The sequence below is a fragment of the Saccopteryx bilineata genome, chromosome 6, assembly GCF_036850765.1.
Source record: "Saccopteryx bilineata isolate mSacBil1 chromosome 6, mSacBil1_pri_phased_curated, whole genome shotgun sequence".
In the NCBI taxonomy this organism is placed as follows: domain Eukaryota; kingdom Metazoa; phylum Chordata; class Mammalia; order Chiroptera; family Emballonuridae; genus Saccopteryx; species Saccopteryx bilineata.
The window spans coordinates 100,178,115-100,203,263 of NC_089495.1; the positions used below are offsets into that span (position 1 = coordinate 100,178,115).

At 42.8% G+C, this 25,149-nt stretch overlaps 2 protein-coding genes and 1 non-coding gene across 6 annotated transcripts in view; 1 reads left to right on the forward strand and 2 right to left on the reverse strand.

The window, feature by feature from the left end:
- ELF1 (E74 like ETS transcription factor 1) overlaps positions 1 to 18,476 on the reverse strand; it is a 156,865-nt gene extending 138,389 nt beyond the window's left edge. For 2 of the 4 annotated variants that reach the window (XM_066234052.1, XM_066234045.1), the window contains exon 1: positions 18,340 to 18,476. The gene's annotated coding sequence lies outside the window, so the exon portion shown is untranslated. The remainder of the gene's footprint in view (positions 1 to 18,339) is intronic. The other 2 variants (XM_066234047.1, XM_066234048.1) reach the window with 2 other exon arrangements.
- Positions 18,238 to 18,309, reverse strand: TRNAE-UUC (transfer RNA glutamic acid (anticodon UUC)). Its single transcript has one exon. It is a non-coding gene; the product is annotated as a tRNA-Glu (tRNA).
- Positions 18,477 to 18,997: 521 nt separating the features above from the next.
- The window catches only part of WBP4 (WW domain binding protein 4), a 31,075-nt gene continuing 24,923 nt past the window's right edge, over positions 18,998 to 25,149 (forward strand). Inside the window, exons 1-4 of the mRNA XM_066234054.1 lie at positions 18,998 to 19,138; positions 20,092 to 20,164; positions 22,768 to 22,830; positions 22,916 to 23,039. Of these exons, the coding sequence (XP_066090151.1) occupies positions 19,137 to 19,138; positions 20,092 to 20,164; positions 22,768 to 22,830; positions 22,916 to 23,039 (262 nt within the window). The 5' untranslated portion in view covers positions 18,998 to 19,136. The remainder of the gene's footprint in view (positions 19,139 to 20,091; positions 20,165 to 22,767; positions 22,831 to 22,915; positions 23,040 to 25,149) is intronic.

Sequence of the window (25,149 nt, forward strand, 5' to 3'; positions counted from 1 at the left end):
AAATCTTGAAACAGATAAAAATATTCACACAAAGCAAGGTATCAATACATCCTATATCAGAAATGTATACTCATCATGGTATTTTGAATTCAAAACAAACTTTTAACTTGACTAAAAGATTCAACTATAAATAAGACAAGATTTATCTAGAAGGACTCTGGATCTAGAAGTCATTAGACAAATACTTTCCCAGAGATCTAAAATAAAGCAAAACAAAAAAAGTTTTAAATCAAAGGTATTTCTTTAATAATAAGTAGTCTGCATTAAAAAGTAAAAACTCTTACAAATTGCACACACGTACCCAACACACATATAAATATGGGACACTTGTTACTGCTTAACCAAAACTCAAGTCATGTATGCTAGAATTACTTTTCAAAGAACAAAGGGTTTCATATTTACAATTGTAAAAATGAACCCAAGTGTGAACGTTAACTATCATTAATCCTAAATCGCCATTCTAGCAAATAAGGTAGATACTGTGTGATAACAAATTTTAAGTACAGGCTAAACCAGGGGTCTCAAACTCGCGGCCCGCCAAACAATTTTGTGCGGCCCGCAGACTAATCCACGAAGTTCAAAATATTTTGGATAAAATTAAGTAAGCCTAGGGGCCTACTTGTATTTTTCATTTCTCTAGCATCCTAGCTAGATATTAGCTTAGTTAACAGCAGTTGTGATGCGAACTACAGTTTCTGGTCGTTTTGTGACACTGAGTAAACTGCATGTACGATTGTGCTTGTTGTACTGATTTTTTTTTGTTTTCAACTGCAGTGAGAAAAGTGTTGCGTAACAGTTGCCTTTTGTAGACCTAGTGCGGCCCGCCGAATGGCTGTGATCTTGCTCTGCGGCCCCCATGCTGAGTTGAGTTTGAGACCCCTGGGCTAAACGTTAAACTAAAAATTTCTTTATAAATTCAATGTCATTTATAGTTTTAAAAACAAGACCATTAAAGAAGTTTAGAATTCAAATATATCTCTAACTTTATTGGCTCCTAGTTCCAATACTTAGAAAAGGAACAAATAGACTATAAACTTTTTTTTGTTTTTTTTAGAGAAAGAGAGAGAGAGGGGGACAGACAGACAGAACATGAGAGAGATGAGAAGTATCAACTCATAGTTGCGGCACTTTAGTTGTTCATTGATTGCTTTTTTATAGTGCCTTGACCGAGCGGCTCCAGCTGAGTCAGTGACTCCTTGTTCAAGCCCTTGAGCTCAAGCCAGCAACCATGGGGTCACATCTATGATCCCATGCTCAAGCTAGCAAGCCTGTGCTCAAGTCAATGACATCGGGGTTTCAAACCCAGGTCCTCAGTTCCCAGGCTGATGCTCTATCCATTATACCACTGCCTAGTCAGGCCAGAACACAAAATATTTTGAAAGTTACTTTCCTTAAACAATGCCTAAATATTACTATTATTTTTAATATAGCAAACCTTATGGGTCTAAATAAAAATTTGCATTTTCATGACTCATAGTCTACTTTGCTTAAAATTACAATGAATACATCAACGGTAGAACATAACGTATAAATGTAGCAAAAAGTAATTTAGAAAAGTCACGCACAATCTTATACATTTACTTTGAAAAGGGTAAATAAAACCAAATATTTAAAGTATACTATCATGTTTGTCATGCTTTTGAGAAAAACTCAGAGAAATATGTAAATATTTAAAATCATTAACATTATATTTGAAAAATCTCTCCATTACCAAATGTATGGTCCCTAAAGTGAAGTATTAGGTAACTTAAGGGGCTAGGGATCAGTGGATACTTATCCATTCTCTTCCTCAGCCTGGATATCATAAACAGAAAACTTGATTGCTGACCTCAGAATGCTGCTGCAGCCCATTTATGCCTAACTGGTAACACAAATTTCAAGTGCTAAAATCCCACTCCTCCTGGCACTTCAGGGAATGTAAGTGTGTAAGCCACTTACGTACAACATTGGGCAACACAGCTCGTCTGCTGGGAAAGTTTTACAGAGTTCAAGACAGAACCATTCCCGGAGTTGCAGAGAGCAAATAAGTCTTTCACAATCATCATTTCATTTTGATCGAAGCTAGTTTACCAGTTTAATTTTTAAGGAGAGTACACTTCTAACTAAATAATATACAATAAAATCCAAATTGTTCACATAAATACAATTAAGGCAACTCTTCAAAGCATGGAAAATTTCTATCAAAATCCAACTTCACAAAAAATGGAAAGGGAAGACCACTTTTACTTAGATAAAAAAAAAAAAGTAGGGGGAGTTTTCACATATTTCTCAAAAAATATAACTCTCAAGGACAATACCATATATCTGTTATAAGATGGATTTAAAAATAGTAGGAAAGAAGACCATTTTACAACAGGCTTATATGCCGTAATGTTTTAAAAAACAAACTCTTTACTATGAAATTACTGGAGAGATGACGATGCCATCTAAAAAGCATTCTTGAATTTCTTTGCAAGTTTTAAGCTATTGATTGTATTTTAAATTCTGTTTATTAGAATACCTCAGAAAACAAGCTAATTTCAACTTTCTATTTAATAAGCATAACTAGATATACCAATGTTGAAGAACCATAAGCAGTTCTGAAATAGTTAATTTCAAATGAATGAAGCTGTATTACAATTTTAAGGGGTTCAGTACTAAATTATATTGTCCACAGGGTGGCAGTCTCACAGTCTTAATTTTGTCTCAGGATTCAATGAGCCAGTTAAATAATCAAAAAGCCACAAACACAAACATATGAAGGTGGGCAACACGTATTTACTGTCTAACTAACCCTAGCAATCAAAATTGTCTGCCTCTCAAAAAAAAAAAAAAAAAAAAAATCTATGCTTCACAACTTCTGTTTCTTTCCTGACATCTTAAATTTTTCCCTCAAGGTACCTCTTTGATCCTCTCTATTTTGCTGCAACTAATTATACCCGCTCACAAAAATTAGGGAATATTTCAAAATGAATATGAAGCAATAAAAAAAGAAACATTTGATTTTTTTACTAAACAAGAACATCAGAAAAGCAAAGGACAAATCAAAGAAAGTTGTTTGATTATGCAAATAAGATGCAAAACCAACTTTTATTTCATTGGTGAAAATGCACTGTACAAAAGGCTGAAAGTACTGGAGTATTCGCACGTTGCCTGATCCCCTAATTTTTGTGAGCAGTGAACCTTATTTGAGGGGAGATTAGAGGCAAGGAGAGATGTTACATTATTACTGTACTACAGGAGACTCTGACCTTGGTCAAGGCCTAACCCTGGAAGAATGGGAGCAGGAATGGGAATAGGAAGACAGGAATGGACACCGCAAACACAATCCTTCCATTCTTCAGTTCATCCTACACACTACTACCAAATTAGTTTCATTAAAACCCTTATATTACCAAAAATCCCTTCTCCTAGCTAAGTAAATTCCTTATCCCAAAATTCAAGGACCTTCATAGTTAGAATCTTCTAAAATCTTCTATCTAAATGCTCTGCAAGAGTAAAGGGGATTTGATCAACCAGTGAATGCATGAATAAGTAGAACAAATTGACCTTCTCTCTCTTTTTCTCCATTCACCTCTCTCCAAAATCAGTACATAAATTAAGTTTAAAAAGACTCAAGGGGATTTGTAAAATAAACTTCACTTTGAATAGACCTTGAAACTTACTGGTTTTCATTCATTTAAATATTTCCTAAATATTCACTGAGTGCCAAGCACTGCTCCAAGTGTTGATGATACTGAGGGGTACAAGTCAAAGTCCCTGCTCCAAAGTTATAGTTCTGACTAGACAGTCTTGGGTTGAAAACTATTAGGGAAAGAAGACAAGCCCCCAGATACTTCCAGTTCTCTGTTACCTATGTGTGGGCCATTGAAAGAACACTAGGGGTTGGGCAATAACAAAAAGACACCAAAGGAGATTTACTAGCACTAACATTGTCTGCTATAGACCCTCATCTATTTTTGCAGCCTTATTTCCCATTCCTATGTTACTAGTTCCCTTAGTTTAGCCAAAATGTGCTACGCTAGCAACTGATAATGTGCCTCTGATCCTGCCTTGCCTCCCACCACTATCATCTTCAGCAGCAAAAACCTAACCTGACTTCAAAGCCCATCTCAAAATGCTGCCGGAGGAAGCCCTTCTCCGTTCTCTTCAAACAAATCCAAATATTTTGGAGACCTTTAAACTGTTATAACCAACCCTTGGCTTAGTCCCCTCTGAGCATTTATCTCACTATGCTTTGTATAATAATTAAAATTATTTTAATAATTTTACCCTCCTTCATTGGCTATTTACTGAGCACTTGTTACATTCCTGGATAATCTAAGAAGCTAGAGTTCCAGTGTTAAATTATTCCAAATTTATTTTTATTTAATATCAAAATGATAAATGCAAAATGTAGAGAGAAATATTCTGTTTTTATGGTTTCAATCTTTTTTTTCCTTTTTTTTTTTTACAGAGACAGACAGAGAGTCAGAGAGAGGGAGTCAGGGACAGAGAGATGAGAAGCATCAATCATTAGTTTTTCGTTGTGCATTGCGACACCTTAGTTGTTCATTGATTGCCCTCTCATATGTGCCTTGACCATGGGCCTTCAGCAGACTGAGTAACCCCTTGCTTGAGCCAGCAACCTTGGGCCCAAGTTGGTGAGCTTTTGCTCAAACCAGATGAGCCCGAGCTCAAGCTGGCGACCTCGGGGTCTCGAACCTGGGTCCTTGGCATCCCAGTCCGGTGTTCTATCCACTGTGCCACCACCTGATCAGGCGGTTTCAATCTTTTGTAACAGTTTCATTGAGATGTATGTAATTTATCATAAAGTTCACCTATTCAAAGAGAAAACTCAAAATGTTTTTAGTATGTTTACAGAATTGTGCAGTCATCATCATATCTAATTTTAGGATATTTTAATCACCCTAAAAGAAACCTTTTCCCTACATTAGCAATCACTTCCCATTGCCTTATTATACAACCCCTCACCCTCCAATCCTAGGTAACCATGAGCAGTCCTCTTTGCCTATAGATTTGCCTATTCTGGAAATTTTATATAAATGATACCATATAAGATGTGGTCTTTTCAACCTGGCTTTTTTTCAAGTAGGATACCATTTTTGAAACTGATCTATGATGTGGTATGTACTAGCACCTCATTTCATTTTATTGCCAAATAACATTCCATTGTATGCATACATCATATTTCATTTATTCATTCATCAGGTAACACACATGTGGCTTGTTTCCACTTTCTGCTTATAAATAATTCTGCTATAAACATTTGTGCAGCCTGACCAGGAAGTGGTGCAGTGGATAGAGCGTCGAACTGGGATGTGGAGGACCCAGGTTCAAGACCCCGAGGTCGCTAGCTTGAGCGTGGCTCATCTGGTTTGAGCGAGGCTTACCAGCTTGAGCACAAGGTCGCTGGCTCAAGCAAGGGGTCACTCATCTGCTGTAGCCCCCTCGGTCAAGGCACATATCAGAAATCAATGAATGAACAACTAAGAAACCACAACGAAGAATCAATGTTTATCATCTCTCTTCCTTCCTGTCTGTCTGTCCCTATCTGTCCCTCTCTTTGTCTCTGCCACAAAACAAACAAAACAAAACAAAATTTGTGCACAAGTTTTTGTGTGGACACGTTTTAATTTTTCTTGGGTATATACACAAGAGTAGAATTGCTGGGTACTGTGGTAACTCAATGTTTAACATTTTGAGAGAACTGCCAAATTCTTTTCCAAAGTAACTGCCCCATTTTACATTTTCACTAGCAATGTATTAGGGTTCCAGCATCTCTATTTGAATCTTCTGGAATTAGAATAATCTCACCATACAATATCCTTACCTCAAGGAACTTATATTCCAGTGGAATAAGACAAGAAATAAAATTTAAAAATATGTAAACATGTTAACTTTAGATAATAAGAAAAAGGAGGGGACCAAATAAATGGTGACAGAAGAGGATCTGACTTCGGGTGGTAAGCACACAAATATACAGATCATGAATCAAAGAAATGTACACATAAAATTTACATAACCTTACTGACCAATGTTACCCAAATAAATTTAATAAAAATAAAAAATAAAAAGGAAATAAAACAAGGTAAACTAAATGAAAGTTTAGGTAGGGTGAACAAAAGGTAGGGTGGTAAGAGAAGGCCTCTCTGAGAAAATAATACAGTAGTCCCTTGTCTATTGTGGAGGCTAGGTTCAAACACCCCTCCCCCCCCCCCCCGTGACAGGCGAAAATCCACAACATAGCGACTCTATTTATTTTATCATTTATATATATTTATATATATATTAAGGCTTTATAAACCCTCCCCACACTCATAAACCTTTCCCACAGTTATTAACCTTTCCCACACTTATTTTACCACAAAAATAATTTAAGATAATAAATGTATAAAAATACCTATACTACAAAATCCCGCGATATGGCAAAAAATCCGCAATACAAAATTAGATATATACAATTTAAAAATCTGTGATACAGCCCTGGCCGGTTGGCTCAGTGGTAGAGCGTCGGCCTGGCGTGCAGAGGTCCCAGGTTCGATTCCCGGCCAGGGCACATAGGAGAAGCACCCATCTGCTTCTCCACCCTTCCCCCTCTCCTTCCTCTCTGTCTCTCTCTTCCCCTCCCGCAGCGAGGCTCCATTGGAGCAAAGATGGCCCGGGCGCTGGGGATGGCTCCTTGGCCGCTGCCCCAGGCGCTAGAGTGGCTCTGGTCGCAGCAAAGCGACGCCCCGGAGGGGCAGAGCATCGCCCCCTTGTGGGTAGAGTGTCACCCCCTGGTGGGCGTGCCGGGTGGACCTTGGTCGGGTGCATGTGGGAGTCTATCTGCCTGTCTCTCCCCGTTTCCAGCTTCAGAGAAATACAAAAAAAAAAAAAAAAATCTGTGATACAGTTAGACTGTGAAAAGTGAACCAAGATATAGCAAGGGACAACTGCACTGACCTAAGAATTGAAGAACTAGCCTGACCAGGGGGTGGCGCAGTGGGTAAAGTGTCAGACTGGGACATGCAGGACCCAGGATTGAAAGCCCGAGGTCGCAGACTTGAGCATGGGCTCACCAGCTTGAGCACAGGGTTGCTGGCTTGAGCGAAGGACCATAGAGATGACCCCACAGTCTCTGGCTTGAGCCTAAGGTCATTGGCTTGAGCAAGGGATCACTTGCTCTGCTATAGCCTCCTGCCCCCATCAAGGCACATATGAGAACACAATCAGTGAACAATAAGGAGCTGCAACGAATTGATGTTTCTCATCTCTCTCCTTGTCAGTTGGTCCCTGTCTGTTCCTCTCTCTGTCTGTCCAAAAATAAATAAATAAATAAATAAATAAAATGCAGAGCTAGAGGGGAAATATTCCAGGCAGTGGAAACTGCAAGAAATAAAACTTGAGAAAAGAACAAGTCTGGTAAGTTCAAAGAACAAAAAGGAAGCCAGTGTGGCTGAAGTATAATGAAGAAAGGGGCAGAGAAGGTAGGAGTTGAAGTTGAGGAGGTAAGCAGAGGCCAGATAATCTTGGGCCTCAGAGACCAAGGTAAGGTCTTTGGATTTTAAAATGCCATCATCATTTTTTTTAATACCCTGTATTTCTTTAAATACAAGTGCCCATCTGCACAAACACTTGTTGAACTTTTAAATATCTTCTAATTGCAACTAATAATAGCAGATATTAAAGCGACTACTAGGGTAATCAGTTATCACTTTATTTTGTGGCCCAACACACAACAGCTAAAACATGAATACTGATGGTATTTTGGAAGTTAAGCAAACAAATGAATCTTAAAAATTTATCATCTATTCTTAACCAATTTAAAGTGCATGGCTTACTGACAATATGTAGCAGCTCTGTCTTAGAACATTAAGGTCATTTTCAAAAAAGTAAGCCAATAAGAACATAAGTGCAGATCATTCTCATAATTTAAATCTAGACTTCATTTTTTTCATTGAATTCTAATTGACTGTTTATCCTACTCTACCATTTAAAAATTAATATTCAATTGCTAAACATAAAACCTATGGTTGCAAAATATTCTACATGTTTTTACATTTTTGAGTCCTTTAAAACAAGCATTCACATATCATGGCTACATTTGGTTTTTTCTTTTTGTATATATTTTTATTATTTTTAAAGAGAGGAGGAAAAGAGAAAGACAAAGAGAGAGAGAGAGAACGGGGGAAGGAGCAGGAAGTCGTCAACTACCACATGTTCCTTAACCATCCAGGCAAGTCCAGGTTTTTGAACCAGCGATCTCAGCATTTCCAGGTTGATGCTTTATCCACTGTGCCACCACAGGTCAGGCACATTTGTTTCTTTTCAGAGACAAAAATGTTCTTAAAACTCTAATGACACAAATGTCACATCCTTGAAAAAAGAACTTGTTACCGCCCTGGCCAGTTGGCTCAGCAGTAGAGCATCGGCCCGGTGTGTAGAAGTCCTGGGTTTGATTCCTGGCCAGGGGACATAGGAGAAGCGCCTATCTGCTTCTCTACCCTTCCCCCTCTCCTTTCTCTCTTCCCCTCCCTCTGCCAAGGCTCCTTTGGAGTAAAAGTTGGTCCGGGCGCTGAGGATGACTCCGTGGCCACTGCCTCAGGCACTGAGGATGGTTCTGGTCATAGCAGAGCAATGGCCCAGATGGGCAGAGAGCATCAACCCCCTGGTGGGCATACTGGATGAATCCCAGTTGGGAGCATGCAGGAGTCTGTCTGCCTGCCTCTCAGCTTCTCACTTCAGAAAAATACCAAAAAAAGAAAAGAAAAAAAAAGATCCCATTACCTAGTCTTAGCTGCACTTCCCATGGCGCTCACTCCAGGCACTTTATGCTCCTGCAGAACCAGACTACTTGTCAGCCTATTTGTTCCCCCACCTCAGCTTTATGATTCACAATCCCCACAAGAAATCCAAACAGTTCTTCAAGGTCAAGGGCAAACACTCTCCCTTCCATGTCTCTTCTCCAGTCCTCTTCCCTGATAGAACTGATTTCTCCCCTCTGTGCTATTGCAGTACTTCCACAACTCAGATGCTATTTTACTGCTTGGTACAAAACTATATATGAGTCTGCATGTTGGACAAAAATATTATCACTAAACTACTCCCCTCAGCATACCCTCAAGTACAGAGTAAATCTTTTGCAATTACTGGGTGTTCAGCTGAAAACCATATTCATTTTAGTACCATTTGGTACAATATGATACCAACTTGTTACAAAATATAAGATCAAGAATGAAACCCTCTTTGGAGAGAAATAAAGACAGAGCAATCTTTCCTTCTTTGAAATACAGAGATAATTCTTTAGTAATTGGTTTCTTAAGAATCACACAGTCCCACTATTTAAATGAAACTTCCACTCTCATGACCTATATAAGAACTGCTCAATAAAGTTTATAAACATTATGTATTATCAAGAATGTATGGCTATAAGAATCCAAGATGGTGACAGAATAGGTGAAAGCTATGCTTGCTTCCTCCCAGGACCAAACTGGAGTTACAACTAAATAAAGAAACAATCATCCTGAAAAATCAACTGAAGACTAGCTCAAGAAAAGTAACCATTGACACCAAAGAAATACAAAGGAGTCTAAGAAAATATTACGAACAACTATATGCCACCAAATTAAACAATCTGGACAAAATGGATAAATTCCTAAAAACATGCAATCTTCCAAAACTGAGTCAAGAAGAATCAGAGAATGTAAATAGACAGATTACAATTAGTAAAATTGAAGTAATCAAAAAACTCCCAACAAACAAAAGTCCTGGACCTAATGGCTTCACAGATGAATTCTACCAAACATGGAAAGAACTAACACCTATCTTTCTCAAACTAGTACAAAAAAAAAAAAAAAAATTCATGAGAAGACTCTCAAGATCATTTTACAAGGCCAACATTATCCTCATCCCAACACCAGATAAAGACATTAAAAATAAAGACCAGTATACCTGATGGAAATAGATGCTAAAATCCTCAACAAAATATTAGCAAATAAAATCCAGCAATACATTAAAAAGATAATACACCATGATCAAGTGGGCTTCACTCTGGAGGTGCAAGGTTGGTGGTACAATATCTTAAAATCAATAAACGTGATATACCACATAAACAAAATGAAGAATAAGAACTACATGATCGTCGGCCTAGCGTGCGGAGGACCCGGGTTCGAATCCCGGCCAGGGCACACAGGAGAAGCGCCCATTTGCTTCTCCACCCCTCCGCCGCTCTTTCCTCTCTGTCTCTCTCGTCCCCTCCCGCAGCCAAGGCTCCACTGGAGCAAAGATGGGCCGGGCGCTGGGGATGGCTCTGTGGCCTCTGCCCCAGGCGCTGGAGTGGCTCTGGTCGCAACATGGCGACGCCCAGGATGGGCAGAGCATCGCCCCCTGGTGGGCAGAGCTTCGCCCCTGGTGGGCATGCCGGGTGGATCCCGGTCGGGTACATGCGGGAGTCTGTCTGACTGTCTCTCCCTGTTTCCAGCTTCAGAAAAATGAAAAGAAAAAAAAAAAAAAAAAAAGAACTACATGATCATATAAACAAATGCAGAAAAAGCTTTCAAGAAAATTCAGCACCCAATTATAATAAAAACTCTCAGCAAAGTGGGAATAGAAGAAATATATCTCAATGTATTACAAGTTGTACAGGACAAACACACAGCCAACATCATACTCACTGGGCAAGAACTACAAGCATTCCCCTTAATTAAGATCAGTAACAGCCCTGGCCGGTTGGCTCAGCGGTAGAGCGTCGGCCTAGCGTGCGGAGGACCCGGGTTCGATTCCCGGCCAGGGCACACAGGAGAAGTGCCCATTTGCTTCTCCACCCCTCTGCCGCGCTTTCCTCTCTGTCTCTCTCTTCCCCTCCCGCAGCCAAGGCTCCATTGGAGCAAAGATGGCCCGGGCGCTGGGCATGGCTCTGTGGCCTCTGCCTCAGGCGCTAGAGTGGCTCTGGTCGCAATATGGCGACGCCCAGGATGGGCAGAGCATCGCCCCCTGGGGGGCAGAGCACCGCCCCTGGTGGGCGTGCCGGGTGGATCCCGGTCGGGCGCATGCGGGAGTCTGTCTGACTGTCTCTCCCTGTTTCCAGCTTCAGAAAAATGAAAAAAAAAAAAAAAAAAAAAGATCAGTAACAGCCTGATCAGATGGCTGATCAGATGGTGGCGCAATTAATAGAGAATTGGACTGGGACACAGAGGACCCAGCTTCAAAGCCCCGAGGGTACCGGCTTGAGCAGTACCTCATCCAGCTTAAGCTTGGGCTCATAGACATGAGCCCATGGTTGCTGGCTTGAAGCCCAAAGACGCTGGCTTGAGCAAGGGGTCACTAGCTCTGTTGTAGACCCTCGGTCAAGGCACATATGAGAAAGAGATCAATGAACAAACTAAGGTGCCGCAACGAAAATATTGATGCTATTCATCTCTCTCCCTTCCTATCTGTCCCTCACTCTGTCTCTGTCACAAAAATAAAGAAAAAAAAAGAAATCAAGAACAAGACAAGGATGTTGACTTTCACCACTCTTATTCAACAGAATAATGAAAGTCCTAGCCATAGCAATCAGACAACAAGAAGAAATAAAAGGCATCCGAATTGGAAAGGAAGAAATAAAACTGTCATTATCTGCAGATGGCATGCTACTCTATGTAGAGAACCCTATAGATTCCATCAAAAAACTACTGGAACTGATAAATGAATTCAGTCAAGTAGCAGGATAAAAAATAAACATCCAGCCTGACCTGTGGTAACATAGTGGATAAGTGTATAAAACATTGACCTGGAATACGAAGGTTGCCAATTTGAAATCCCAGGCTTGCCTCGTCAAGGCACATATGGGAGGCGGTGCTTCCTGCTCCTACTCCTCCTCTGTCTGTCTCTCCCCCCCCCCACTCTTTAAAAACGAATAAAATCTAAAAAATAAATAAAAATCCAGAAATCAGTTGCATTTTTATACACCAGTAATGAGCTATCAGAAAGGGAAACTAAGAAAACAATTGCATTCACAATTGCTTCAAAAAGAATAAAATACCTAGGAATAAATTTAACCAAGGATGTAAAAGAACTGTACTCGGAAAATTATAAGACATTGAAGAAAGAAACTGAGTAAGACACAAATAAGTGGAAGTATATACCATGTTCATGGATAGGAAGAATTAATATCTTTAAAATGTCCACACAACCCAAAGCAAACTATTGATTCAACACAACTCCTATCAAAATATCTATAGTACATTTTACAGAAGTAGAACAAATATTCCAAAAATTTATATGGAAACACAACAGACCCTAAATAGCAACAGTGATCTTGAGAAAAAAGAACAAAGTTGGAGAAATCACACTACCTGATATCTAATTATACAAGGTCACAGTAATCAAAACAGCATATTGGTATAAAAACAGACATGTAGATCAATGAAACAGAATGGAGAGCCCAGAAATAAACCCATGCCTTTTTAATCAATTAATATTTGACAAAGGAGGCAAGAACATACAATGTGGTAAAGACAGTCTACTCAATAAATGATGTTGGGCCTGACCAGGTGGTGGCACAGTGGGTAGAGCTTCGGACTGGTAAGCAGAGGACCCAGGTTTGAAACCCCAATGTCACAGGCTTCAGCACAGGCTCATTTGGCTTGAGCGAGGGCTCAACAGCTTGAGCGCAGGGTCGCTGGCTTGAGCGTGGGATCATAGACATAATCCCATTGTCGCTAGCTTGAGCCCAAGGTCTCTGGCTTGAGCAAGGGCTCACTCGCTCTGCTGTACCCCCTACCTATATAAGGCACATATAAGGAAGCAAGGCACATATAAGGAAACAATCAATGAACAAGTAAGGTGCTGTGACAAAGAACTGACGCTTCTCATCTCTCTTCCTTCCTGCCTGTCTGTCCCTATCTGTTCCTCTCTGTGTCTCTCTCGCCAAATAAATAAATAATGTTGGAAAAACTGGACAGATACATGCAAAAAAAAAAAAAAAAAAAAAAAGGGAAGAAAGAAAGAAACTAGACTATTTTCTCACACCATACAAAAATAAACTCAAAATGGATTAAAGACTTAAATGTTAAGACTCAAAACCATAAAAATCAACACTAAAAGAAAACATAGGCAGTAAAATCTTGAACATTTCTTGTAGCAGTATTTTTTTAATGTATCTCCTTGGGCAAGGGAAGCAAAAGAAAAAATAAGAAATGGGACTACATCAAACTAAAAAGCTTTTGTACAGCAAAGGAAACCATCAGCAAAATGAAAAAACAACCCATTGAATGGGAGAACATATTTGCCAATACATCTGATAAAGGTTTAATATCCAAATTTACAAGGAACTTCTTGAAACAACATAAAGGCAAAGGACCTAAATAGACATTTCACCAAAGAACACATACAGGTGGCGAATATATATATGGAAAGGTGCTCAACGTCACTAATCATTAGAGAAATGCAAATTAAAACCACACTGAGATATCACCTCACACCTGTCGGAATGGCTGTCATCAGTAAATCAACAAACAAGTGTTGGTGAGGGTGTGGAGAAAAGGAACCCCCATGCACTGCTGGTGGGAATGCAGACTGCTGCAGCCACTGTGGAAAGCAAGATGGAGTTCCCTCAAAACATTAAAAATGGAACTACCTTATAACCCAATGACTCAACTTCTGGGAATTTATCCAAAGAAACCCAAAACACTAATTTAAAAGAATATATGCACCCCTATGTTAACTGCAGTGTTATTTACAATAGCAAAACTTTGGAAGTAGCCCAAGTGCCCATTAGGAGATGAGTGGATAATAAAGCTGTGGTACATTTACACAATGGAATACTACTCCGTGGTAAAAAGAAGGAAATTTTACCCTTTGCACAGCAGGGATGAACCTGAAGAGCATTATGCTAATTGAAATAAGCCAGTCAGAGAAAGACAAGAACCATATGATTTCACCCATATCTGGAATCTAATGAACAAAATGGACTAACAAGTAAAACAGAGACAGAGTCACAGATAGAAAGCAGGCCGACAGCTGTGGGGGGCCAAGGGGTAAGATTGGGAAGGATAGGGTGGAATGATTGAGCAAAAGAGAAAAAAAAAAAGCTCATGGACAGGGACAACGGTGAGGTGACTGCATGGGGGGGGGGGGGGTAAAGGTGGGTATAAGAGGGATAAATGGTGATGGACAGGGACTTGACTCCGGAGTAAACACATGATGCCATGTATAGAAGATGTGTTGTACAACTGTGTACCTGAAACCTATATAATTTTGTTAACCAGTGTCACCCTGTGGGACAGCTGTGTTAGGCTTGCTCACTGGTTTACCAGCTGCAAGCACTTTGCCTGATTGGTGTGTGAGTGTGTGGCTGTGCCACATGTATATGGCCTATGTAAGGCTAAGGGTGCTTGCACTCCAGGGAGATGGGGGATTGTGGATGCATGGATTGCCTGCCCACCACTGTGAGGGGCCATTTTGCTGTTTGCCTGCCTGTGTGCTCATCTGCTGTTGTGAGACTAAATTAAACAGAATGGCCCAATCCTTTCCGGCTCCACAGTTTTTCTACCATCTGCCCTAATCCAGTATGGACTTGCCTGGTCTTGGCCACCGGCGTAGTGGACAGGGATTGGAGCAGATCAGTACGGAGCAGCTGACACCCTTGAAGGGTGGGGTAGAGGAGTGGTCGCTGTTCTCCAGCATATGGTTCCCCATGGCTGTCCTTCTGGGGGCCGTAGACTGGGTGTTTTTTACAGCCCTGCGAGAGGAAACCGAGAGCTCTGTGCAAGAGGAGGCCCAAGGTCGAAAGCTCCAGGGTGAGCTGCAGACTGAGCAGCAACAATGGCACGAGCTGGAATGGTCACTGGAGAAAGAGCTGCAGATCTGAGAACTGCAAGTCAGACTGCAAGCTGAGGAACAGGAATGGCATGAACTGGAGCCAGCACTGGAGAGGGAGGCTGACCGGGTCTGAGAGTTGCACTGTAAGGTGCAGGTGAACACCAACGATGCCTGGAACTGGAGCGGTCTCTGGAGAAGGAACTGTGTATGAGTTCCCGTTTGCCCTGGAAACTGAACCTTGGCAGCAACAGCTGTTGGAGAAACAACTGCAGGTTCAGGAGCTCAAGAGTTGGTGGCAGTGCTATAGTGAGTTAGTAAAGATCCTTCGGGAACTAGGTATGAAGAATGCTACTTTCCACCTGGGGTCCCAAGGACCAGACAAGGAAGTGTTGACAGTCCAGATGTGGGATCTTATCCTCTGGAGTGCCCCCTTAGCCCTTTTTGGGTCACTAGTGGCTATCCTGGGACCCTGCGTGGATCAGCCTTGGTTACACAGATGGTAGCAGATTTGGGGGAGCTGGAGGTAGCATGGAATCACAAAACTGTGAGGGCTGCTGCCCATGCTGCCCCTCCAACCAGCAAGGGGAATAGGCCTGTGGAAGTTACCCAAACACAGATGTGGGTAGATTTGATTGCGGCTGGGGCAGATAGAAAGAAATTAGATGGCTAGCCTAATAAAGTCTTATTGGAGCTTTGGCGGCAACTTGAGTCAGAACAGAGGTTCCAGCCATTGAAAAAGTGGGGAAAGTGGGTGGCCCTGGCATCTGCCAGGAAAATGGTTGGCATTCAGGTTACAGGATCCCCAAGACCCACTGTCCCAGTTTGAATAGGGGGAAGGGCGAGGGACCTGTCTGACAGGGACAGGCAGGGGCCAGATGCCCCATGTGAAATTGGTAATCCACTAGTCCCCTTCTAATGTACAGCAGGTGTTGACATTAGAATAGGTGCTTTTTATTTACAGCAGCAGCAAAAAGAACTGCTAAGGCGACACAGGCCTTGAATGTATTTGACCCCACCAGGCCCTGTAACCTTGTTGAGGGGTTTGGATGGGGCTTCTGGCAACAGTCAGCACACTATGGAAAGGTGCTAAGGTCTGTTAATCAAGAGCTTTATGGCTAGTTGCCTGTAATGGACTTTTACCTTGGTGATTTGCACCAACAGCTGGGCTATCATGGACTGACTCTTGGACTGTGACCAGAGGGGGGCACTGGCTCCCTTGATGGATGGACACATTGCTTGGAGACAGTATGAGAGACCCTGATGGGGGCCCATGGCACCTGTGGAGGCCCTCCTGCACTGGTTCTCATCCAGTTGCAGAGGTGCACCAAGGACACTTTACAGTTTCCATGGACACAGCCCTGGACTATATAGGCCCTCCTACCTACCATGGGGTAGGGAGTTAGAGGTGGGCCTCCAGGTGACACCCTGGGCAAAGTACTCAGGGGGACATTGTGAAGGACACCTTTGTAATTATTGTGTAACTTTTGCTGTTGCTGTAGTCTGTTTCCTGTCATGTAGATTGTGAAGCGAGCAACCCTAAAGGGGTGGAATGTGGGGCTGCTGTGTTAGGCTTGCTTGTGGGGTTACGGATGGAAGCACTATACCTGATTGGCACGTGAGTAGTGGCAGCGCCACATGTGCATAGCCTACATAAGGCTAGGGGTGCTTGCTCTTGAGGTAGATGGAGGGTCTGGGGGATCACAGATGTGTGAATTGCCTGCCCACCACTGTAAGGGGCCATTTTGCTGTTTGTTTGCCTGAGAGGTGGTTTCCCCTGCCTGTGTGCTTGTCCGAGGTTGTGAGACTTTATTAAACAGAATGGCCCAATGCTTTCTAGCTCACAGTTTTTCTACCATCTGCCCGAATCCAGTGTGGACCTGCCTGGCCTTGGCCACCAGCATTATATACCCCAATAAATTAAAATAAAAATAAAAAATTTTATGGCTTTAGACCCAGAGTACAGAGAAGGTGAAATATCTACACAGAAATCATACAGCTTCACAAGGGCCAAAATATCATTCCATTCAGTATTCTGTCCCCTATGTCCTAATATGAAGAACCTGAATGAACACCAGCAACTTTCAAAAGCATCAGATGATGCTTGGTACAGTGTAAATGCTCACATACTTGAATCAATAAAAATAATTGAAAATATTTTCAGTTGTGGAGACATACTTACAATGTAAATATAATTAATCATTAACCATGCAGATCATACTAACAGATTATTTCAAAACTCATTGTGCAGTTAAAACTATAAACGGTTTGGGCACGTACACACTAACAACCAAAACGTCTGTTATCAGTAATGGCACTGACCAGAAACGCTCCGCAAGAGACACTTTTTCGTTTTCATTTGTTCCGGGAGGCCCAATAGACTAAACATTATATAGCTCGCCCCATTTTCTAATTTCAGCTTGCATTCATGATAACGCCGTTGTTTCATTTACAGCTCAAATGCTGCTGACACAGCTGCCCCTTCTTCGTAATAAACACAAGGCTTCTATATTTAAAAATACAGTGAAACTTTGTTATAACAGCCCCTTCCGAGTCTCCGGCCAATATTCTCTTCTATTCCCAAGCCCCACCTCCACCCCAGGATTTTCTATCACGCGCGCTCCAGGCGTTAGACCCTTTGGAAAGTCAATTTTCTTTTTTAAAACACATTCCATCGTAGGGGTATATTTCTTCTCCACAGCTCGTGTGCGTGTTTGGTTTTTAAAAGAAGGAGGGAAATTGACTCCCTTCCTGAGGCCTTCTAAACAAGAGTCTGATGTACGAGCGAACTCGAGCCCGCGTCCCCGACGTCAGGTCGGGACAGACTCGCAGGCTGGGCTGGGGCGGGCGCGGGACCCCGCCGTGGCCGGCAGCGGCGGGACGGGCAAGCGCCGCAGGCCCCCGGGCTCGCCTGCCGCCCCGCCGGGCTCTCCCGCCCGCCCTCGGCGAGCGCCCCCCGGAGGGCTGCTTTGTGCCGGGGTCGGGTGGGGGGTTCCCGTTACCTCCCAGCGAAGAGTTAACGAGGGAGGCTCCCGGGGCGCGGAGGGCAGGGGGCAAACACGCCCCGCGTCACCAGGAGCCGTCGGAAGGGGCGGCCGCGGAGGGTGGGGCCGAGGCGCGCTGGCAGCAGATAAGGCGAGGCCGGAGTTAATCATCACCCCCTGAGCGACTGGAACGGGACGGCTGGAGGCCGGAGCGGCGGGCGGGCAGCTGCGGGGAAAGTGAAACTTCCTCCCCGGCCTCGGCGCCGCCAGCCCCGGCGGGAGACGAGCGAGCCGCGGCGCACTCGCTCCTCCAGCCGCCCGGCACAGCACTCGTGACTCCCAAAGCCGCAGCCCAGGTTACGAAGCAAGTAACAAGTCCACTAAGGCTCGTTTTCCACAAACTCAGCTGGCGAAGGACAGGGAGCAGAGTCATTAGAAATAGCATAAATTAGTTGCCCATGCCTTTGGAAAAAAAAAAAAAAGATACAGGACGTTCCCATACCGGGAGTCGAACCCGGGCCGCCTGGGTGAAAACCAGGAATCCTAACCGCTAGACCATATGGGAAGTGCTGCTAAGTCCGCCGCCGTGACTCACCTGACAAGCGCCCTCGCCGCCGCTCCCGTCTCTGCACACGTTGCCGCTGTTCCTGCCGCGGTCTCTGCGCCACTCCAGCCGCTCCCGCCGCGGTCCACGCGCTCGCGAGCGAGGGAACCAGCCCGGTCCCGGCGCGCGCGCGTCGCAGGAGGGAGCGCGGCCGCTCTGGCGCCTCGGGAGAGTTCTGAGGCGCACCTCGGCAGCTCGCGGCCCCGAAACCAACTGTTTCACCTTTTTTTAAACTCCGCCAACGGGCCCCAGCCCACAGGTCCGGGGTGCTCCGCTGGTCAAAGTGCGTGCGGAGTAGTTGGCAAAGTTGCCGGCGGCGACGTCTCGGGGAACAGCTGTTTGCGTTCGGGGCGGAGGCGGCGCGCGGGCTCTTTGGCCACGAGCCAGCGAGCCTAGAAGATGGGCGGAGGTTCTGGATCCCAGGGGAGGAAAAGGAAGGCGGGATGACGCGGGGACCTGAGGTTTCTAGCTGGAGTCCTTCAGCTTAGATCCCGTCGCGCTTTTTTGCCCCTTCTCGGTGACCTCAACCCCTTTATACCGACCCCACCTCTCGGGAGTCGGGAGTTCCGCCCCTGGAGGGGGAGGAGAAAAGGAGCGGAGTGCGGGCGCGGATTGAGGCGCCCGGGCACCCGTAGTTGAGAACCGTGGAGCCCTGGTCCAGGGGAAGGAGGGAGGCGGCGGCCCAGGAAGCTCGGGTGGGCCTCGCGCCGAGTCGGGCTGCTTTTCGCCCCGCTTGGGGAACGCGAGCTTGAGCCGGACGGGGACGACGCGCGGAGCGGCTGGTCGTCATGTGAGTTGGGTCTCAGACTTCAAACAGGGATGTGCTGTTTCTCTGGGCGGCTCTTTCTCCCCCGGGTCTCTCCCGCCGCCACCAGCCCTCGTCCCCACTCCCTCCGCCCGCCCCTCGGCTGGAGGCGTGACGGGAGCGATCTTAACTCGCTCGGGACCGGCCCGGGACCCGCAGGGCGGGTTCTCTGGGCCAGGTGGGAGCGCTGCCCCGCGGAGCGCCCTGGGGGGCACGGAGGACGGGCTCTCCGGAGGGAAGCTGACTGCCATTGAAATTGGATGTCCGCCCGCGAGGCGACCGAGAGCGCCTTCCACCTCCACAGTCGGGGTCGCCGGCAGCCTTGGCTTCTGCCGCGCTCGAACCTTGGGGCGTTGTGAAACTTGAGGGCTGGACTGTGGCCACCGCTAGCTCCTCCGCCTACCAGGAGCGGCCAGCCCCGGTTAGAGGAATGATTTCTTTTTGTCTTGCCAGCTGAAAGGTCCCTTGACTTTTCCAATTCTCTCTTCTTGCCCGGAGGCTCAAGAGCAAATTGTGTAAACTCACGGTCTCAGAGGAACCTCAGTCTCCCACCTGAGGAGTCCTATGCTTTGTTTTTTAGAGGGGAACTTGAGTGAAAGCAAACTTTACGAGTCGCTTCAGGCCTCTATTATAGCAACCTCTCAAAATGCCAGAAAGGAATGGAAAAGAATAATCTCTATTTCTTCATGCTGATGACAGTAACAAATGGGGGGTGGGGGGGATGTAAAACTTTTATCTAAGAAAGTTTTAAATTTCGTGCAGACTTTTCTACTCGACTGGCAACAATTTCGGTTAATAATAAAACAAGATGCTGTGTGTAACAAGACAAGATTCAGTAGCAGAGGCTTCTATTTCAGACTCTTAAGAAGATGTAAAGCATGCAGAATTTTACCTTTTTAAATTATAAATAAGCTTAGACTTGTTTTTCCCTTTTTCAGGGCGGACTACTGGAAGTCACAACCAAAGAAATTCTGTGATTACTGCAAGTGCTGGATAGCAGATAATAGGCCTGTATGACAAGTCCACTATTAGAGAGTCTAATGTATTTATATGAAGTACTGCTTTCTTATCTAAATTCAGAGTTTACAAATTATTTTCATATACATTGCTCTGTTTCAAAACACTGTAAGATTTTTATCATCCTTTCATTCCTTGTAGGAAAGCTGTATGCCTTCTTTGTCATCAATCTAAATTTGATTTAGTGTGTGTGTGTTTAAGTGAGAGGAGGGTAGATAGACTCTCACATGCACCCTGCACAGGATCCACCCAGCAACCCCATCTGGGGCCAATGCTTTAATCAACTAAGCTATTTTTAGCACCTGAGGATGAATGATGAGCTCCAGTGGAGCTAGCCTCAGCACCCGGGGCCACACTTGAACCAATTGAGCCACTGGCTGTGGGAAGGGAAGAGGGAGAGAAGGGGGGAACAGAAGCAGATGGTTGCTTCTGCTGTGTGCCTTGACTAGGAATAAAACACAGTTGCCCATACACCCGGCTGATGTTCTATCCACTGAGCCACTGGCCAGGGCCAGCAAATTTTACTACTGTATCTCTTAGTCGAGTTTCAGCTTCAAAGACATAAAAAGCAGGACTATTGCTTTTTTCTTACCCCTCTCATGCATGTCATAGCATTATGTACAAAGTACCTATAGGTTAGCATATTTTAAAAATATATTACAGCCTGACCTGTGGTGGCGCAGTGGATAAAGCGTCGACCTGGAAATGCTGAGGTCGCTGGTTCAAAACCCTGGGCTTGCCTGGTCAAGGCACATATGGGAGTTGATGCTTCCAGCTCCTCCCCCCCTTCTCTCTCTCTGTCTCTCTCTCTCTGTCTCTCCCTCTCCTCTCTAAAATGAAAAAAAAAAAAAAAAATATATATATATATATTACATATGCACATCCTTTTAAGTGGCAGAGTTGATACACAAAAGAATAGTAGCCTTGTCTATAACAATGTTGTATTTCTTTGGTAGGTATTTTGTTTACTATTGTCTACAAGGAGTTTAGGGATATTTCTCTTTTGGGGTGGGTTTTTTTGGGGGGTTTTTTTTGGTCTTTTTGAATTGTTGCTAAAGTTCTTGACTAACTTGATTTAGCATATTCTTAAAATAAATGCCACAGATTTAAAAACCTACACAAATCACTATTAATTTCTCTTTATTAGAGGTACCCAAACAGTTCAATGATTTGATCAGTTATGTAAGTAATCTTTGAATTGCTAACACACTGATTTAACTTTTAATTAGAAACAAAATTAATTTATTTTTCAAATAGGCCTGTAATAGTCTTAGTGGCCTATAATCAACTGTGGAAGAATTAAGAATTAATATATGAAAAATAAAAGATGAACATTTGTCTTAAAACGTCACACTTTTTTTTTAGCGAGAGAGAGAAAGAGACAGGAAGGGAGAGAGAAGAGAAGCACCAACTCGTAGTTGTGGCACTTCAGTTCTTCATTGATTGCTCTTCATAGGTGCCTTGACAGGACATGGGGTGGGGGTTGAGGAGGCTCCAGCCAAGCCAGTGACCTTGAGGTTTTAAACCTGGGGCCTCAGTCCCAGATCGACGCTCTATCCACTGCGCCACCAGGCAAAAAAGTTACACTTAGAATAGGTCAGCTAATGCATTGTGGAAGATTTGACTGACAAAACTTGTTTTGCAGAGCTTACCATATAATTCTTATTGCATACAGTTATAAGGAGCATTTCTGGCTGTTTTAAATAGGTAATACTATTCACTTATGCACCTCTGTCCCCATTCATCCAAGTTACCTTCATTCCTTGAAGGTTATTATTACCTTTTCATTTTCTTGTCTGTCCTTCTATTGTTTGCATATGCATATAGATGTAGATTCTTATTCCAACATACATTAAAGGTAGCATACTATATACACTATCCTGCATCACAGTGTTTTGGGATTTTGGTTTTTGTTATTTTAATTGAACAATCTATCCTGGAGCTCTCTCCACAATAATTTTAGGAGCTGCTTTGTTCTCTGTCGTAGGAGTCTAATTTCGATAGTTCTAAAATGTTCTACATAGGTGTTTTACATTTTATGCATTACCACATTATATAAAAGTATTTGCAATTTAGGATAAGTTTCTTAATGTCTACTTTTCTCCCAATTTGGAGGAATAAGGTTGTAAGGATCTTTGGTTATTATCTCTTACCTAATGTGGCAAATAGAGCAGTATAAATTCTGGAGACCTACTAGTTTTGACATTTTATGTTGAGAAGTGTCTCTTCATTTTAAGGTTTTTTTCCACTCTTCTTGTGGCTTCATGTCTTGTTTGAGTCCTCATTACAGTCATTTTCACTGGATTAGTCATCAAGTGTACCTTGTGTTTTTCTCCATTAATAGGTCATAGAAGTATCATAGAAGTATATTTTAAGCACCCAAGGAGACCTAGTCAGAGGTCTTAATAATAAATAATGTAGTTCAATTAAATTTGATCAAAAAGGGCCAATTTGCATTAAAATTATTTTTTATCTTTTCTGCCAGTCATTTTAGTTGTAATTTTGTTATGTTCCATTCCTAAGTTAACTGTTACTTTACTGTGAACTTATTATGATGTTTATGTCATTTTCCTTTGTTTTTTCTTTTTATTTTCAAGAGTGTTGAATTTCATGAAAGAGGAAAGAATCATAAGGAAAATGTGGCAAAGAGGATCAGTGAGGTAATTTAATTTGTTTCTTTGCCATTTTTTCTGTGTAAATATCAGTCCTTTATAGAGCTTTCACTTTTATATGTATCTCATATAGATTAAGCAAAAAAGCCTGGACAAGGCAAAGGAAGAAGAAAAGGCATCAAAGGAATTTGCTGCAATGGAGGCAGCTGCCCTAAAAGCATACCAAGAGGATTTGAAAAGGCTTGGCTTAGAGTCAGGTAAAAAAACAGCCAACATGTTTTAAAAGTAACATCAGAGTTCATGCTAAGTTAGCTTTTATTGTTTCCATAAAGAGGTTATACATACACTCAGTATACTCATAGTGCTTTTGTTACACATCATAGTCCTATTTAGACTTTGGGAGTTTGTTTGTGCACTTTTGTTTTGCTTTTAAAGCTTCATATTTTAACACTTCTATTCACCACAACTATACTACCTTGGTGATTAACTAATCCTAGCTCTGTCTTAGGTCAGTGGTTCATTTCAGAGACCTTGAGTTTTTTAGGTCTTCTTCTACTCCCTCCCCATTGATTGAAGGAGAGAAAGAGGAAGGGAGGAAGAGAGAGAGAGAAGCATCAATTTTTTGTTCCATTTTTTAAATTGTATACTCACGGATTTGCTTCTCATTGGTACCCTGACCAGAAATTGAACCCGCAACCTTAGTGTATGGGGACGATGCTTTATCCAGTGAGCAGTCTAGCCAGGGTTTTTTAGGTGCTCTAATAATTTGGTTAAAAGAAACTATTCATACCTGGCTTGTGGTAACACAGTGGATAGAATGTCGACCTAGAACGCTGAGGTCGCCAGTTTGAAACTCTGGGCTTGCCTGGTCAAGACACGTAATGACAAGCAACAAACAAGCGATGAACAACTAAAGTGAAGCAACTATGAGTTGATACTTCTAACTTCCCCCTACCTTTCCTCTCTCTGTAAAATCAATAAATAAAATATGAAAGAGGGTCTATTGTCAATTTAACAGCCTTTAAAAAGGAAAATAAAATCTATTCATTAAAAAATAGGGCCTTGTATTATAACTACAGTTCACTTTATCCATATGGTGAAAACTGAATCATGTTTATTTATATGGTTGAATTACAGTGAATTTGCCATTTGTGGACAAATTAAATGACTTGCTAGATGATAGTTAATTTTTTTCTTTTTTAACTGTATTTTACATAAGCATTGTATAAATTATAGGTGTGCAATGTGTTGCTTCAGTACACTTATATATTGTCATGCCATTGCCATTGTGATATTTATCACATTGTGCAGTTGTAGTGCACTATTTTTATTTATCTTTATTACTTTATGCCAGCAATTTTTTTTTTTTTTTTTTTTTTTTTTTTTCTGAAGCTGGAAACAGGGAGAGACAGTCAGACAGACTCCCGCATGCGCCCGACCGGGATCCACCCGGCACGCCCACCAGGGGCGACGCTCTGCCCACCAGGGGGCGATGCTCTGCCCATCCTGGGCGTCGCCATATTGCGACCAGAGCCACTCTAGCGCCTGGGCCATCCCCAGCGCCCGGGCCATCTTTGCTCCAATGGAGCCTTGGCTGCGGGAGGGGAAGAGAGAGACAGAGAGGAAAGCGCGGCGGAGGGGTGGAGAAGCAAATGTGCGCTTCTCCTGTGTGCCCTGGCCGGGAATCGAACCCGGGTCCTCCGCACGCTAGGCCGACGCTCTACCGCTGAGCCAGCCAGGGCTGTGCCAGCAATTTTTAATCTTATCTTATGGCACACATAAACTAATTACTAAAATTCTGTGGTACACGAAAATATATTTTTTCTGATCTGACAAAAAAAATAGGTATAATTTTGATTCATTCTCCCTTTACAGCTATATTGTTGTATTGGCTGTTGTAATTTTTTTTTTTTAATTTAACGATCTAAGGGAAAAAGAGATCAGTGCTCCTGAGTGAATAGTCAGGTTTTAAAAATTCTTACAGCACACCAGTTGAAAATTGCTGCTGCTTGTATTAGATCTTTATGGTTTATTTACTACTCATTATAAGTTTTACCCTTAAACAACATCCCCACCTTCCATTTCCTGGTAACCACCATTGTACTCTGTTTTTCACAAGTTTTTCTTTTCTAGATTCCACAAAGAAGAGGTATACAGAAATTGTCTTTCTCTTTCTGACTTACCTCACTTAGCACACTGTGCTGAGGGTCCATCCATGTTGTCACAAATGGCAAGATATTCTCCGTTCTCAGGGCTGCATAATATTCTATTGTGTATAGATACTATGTGTTTTTCAATCCATTTATCTGTTGATGGGCATTTAGGTTTCCTTATCTTGCCTATTGTGAATAATACTGCAATAAACAG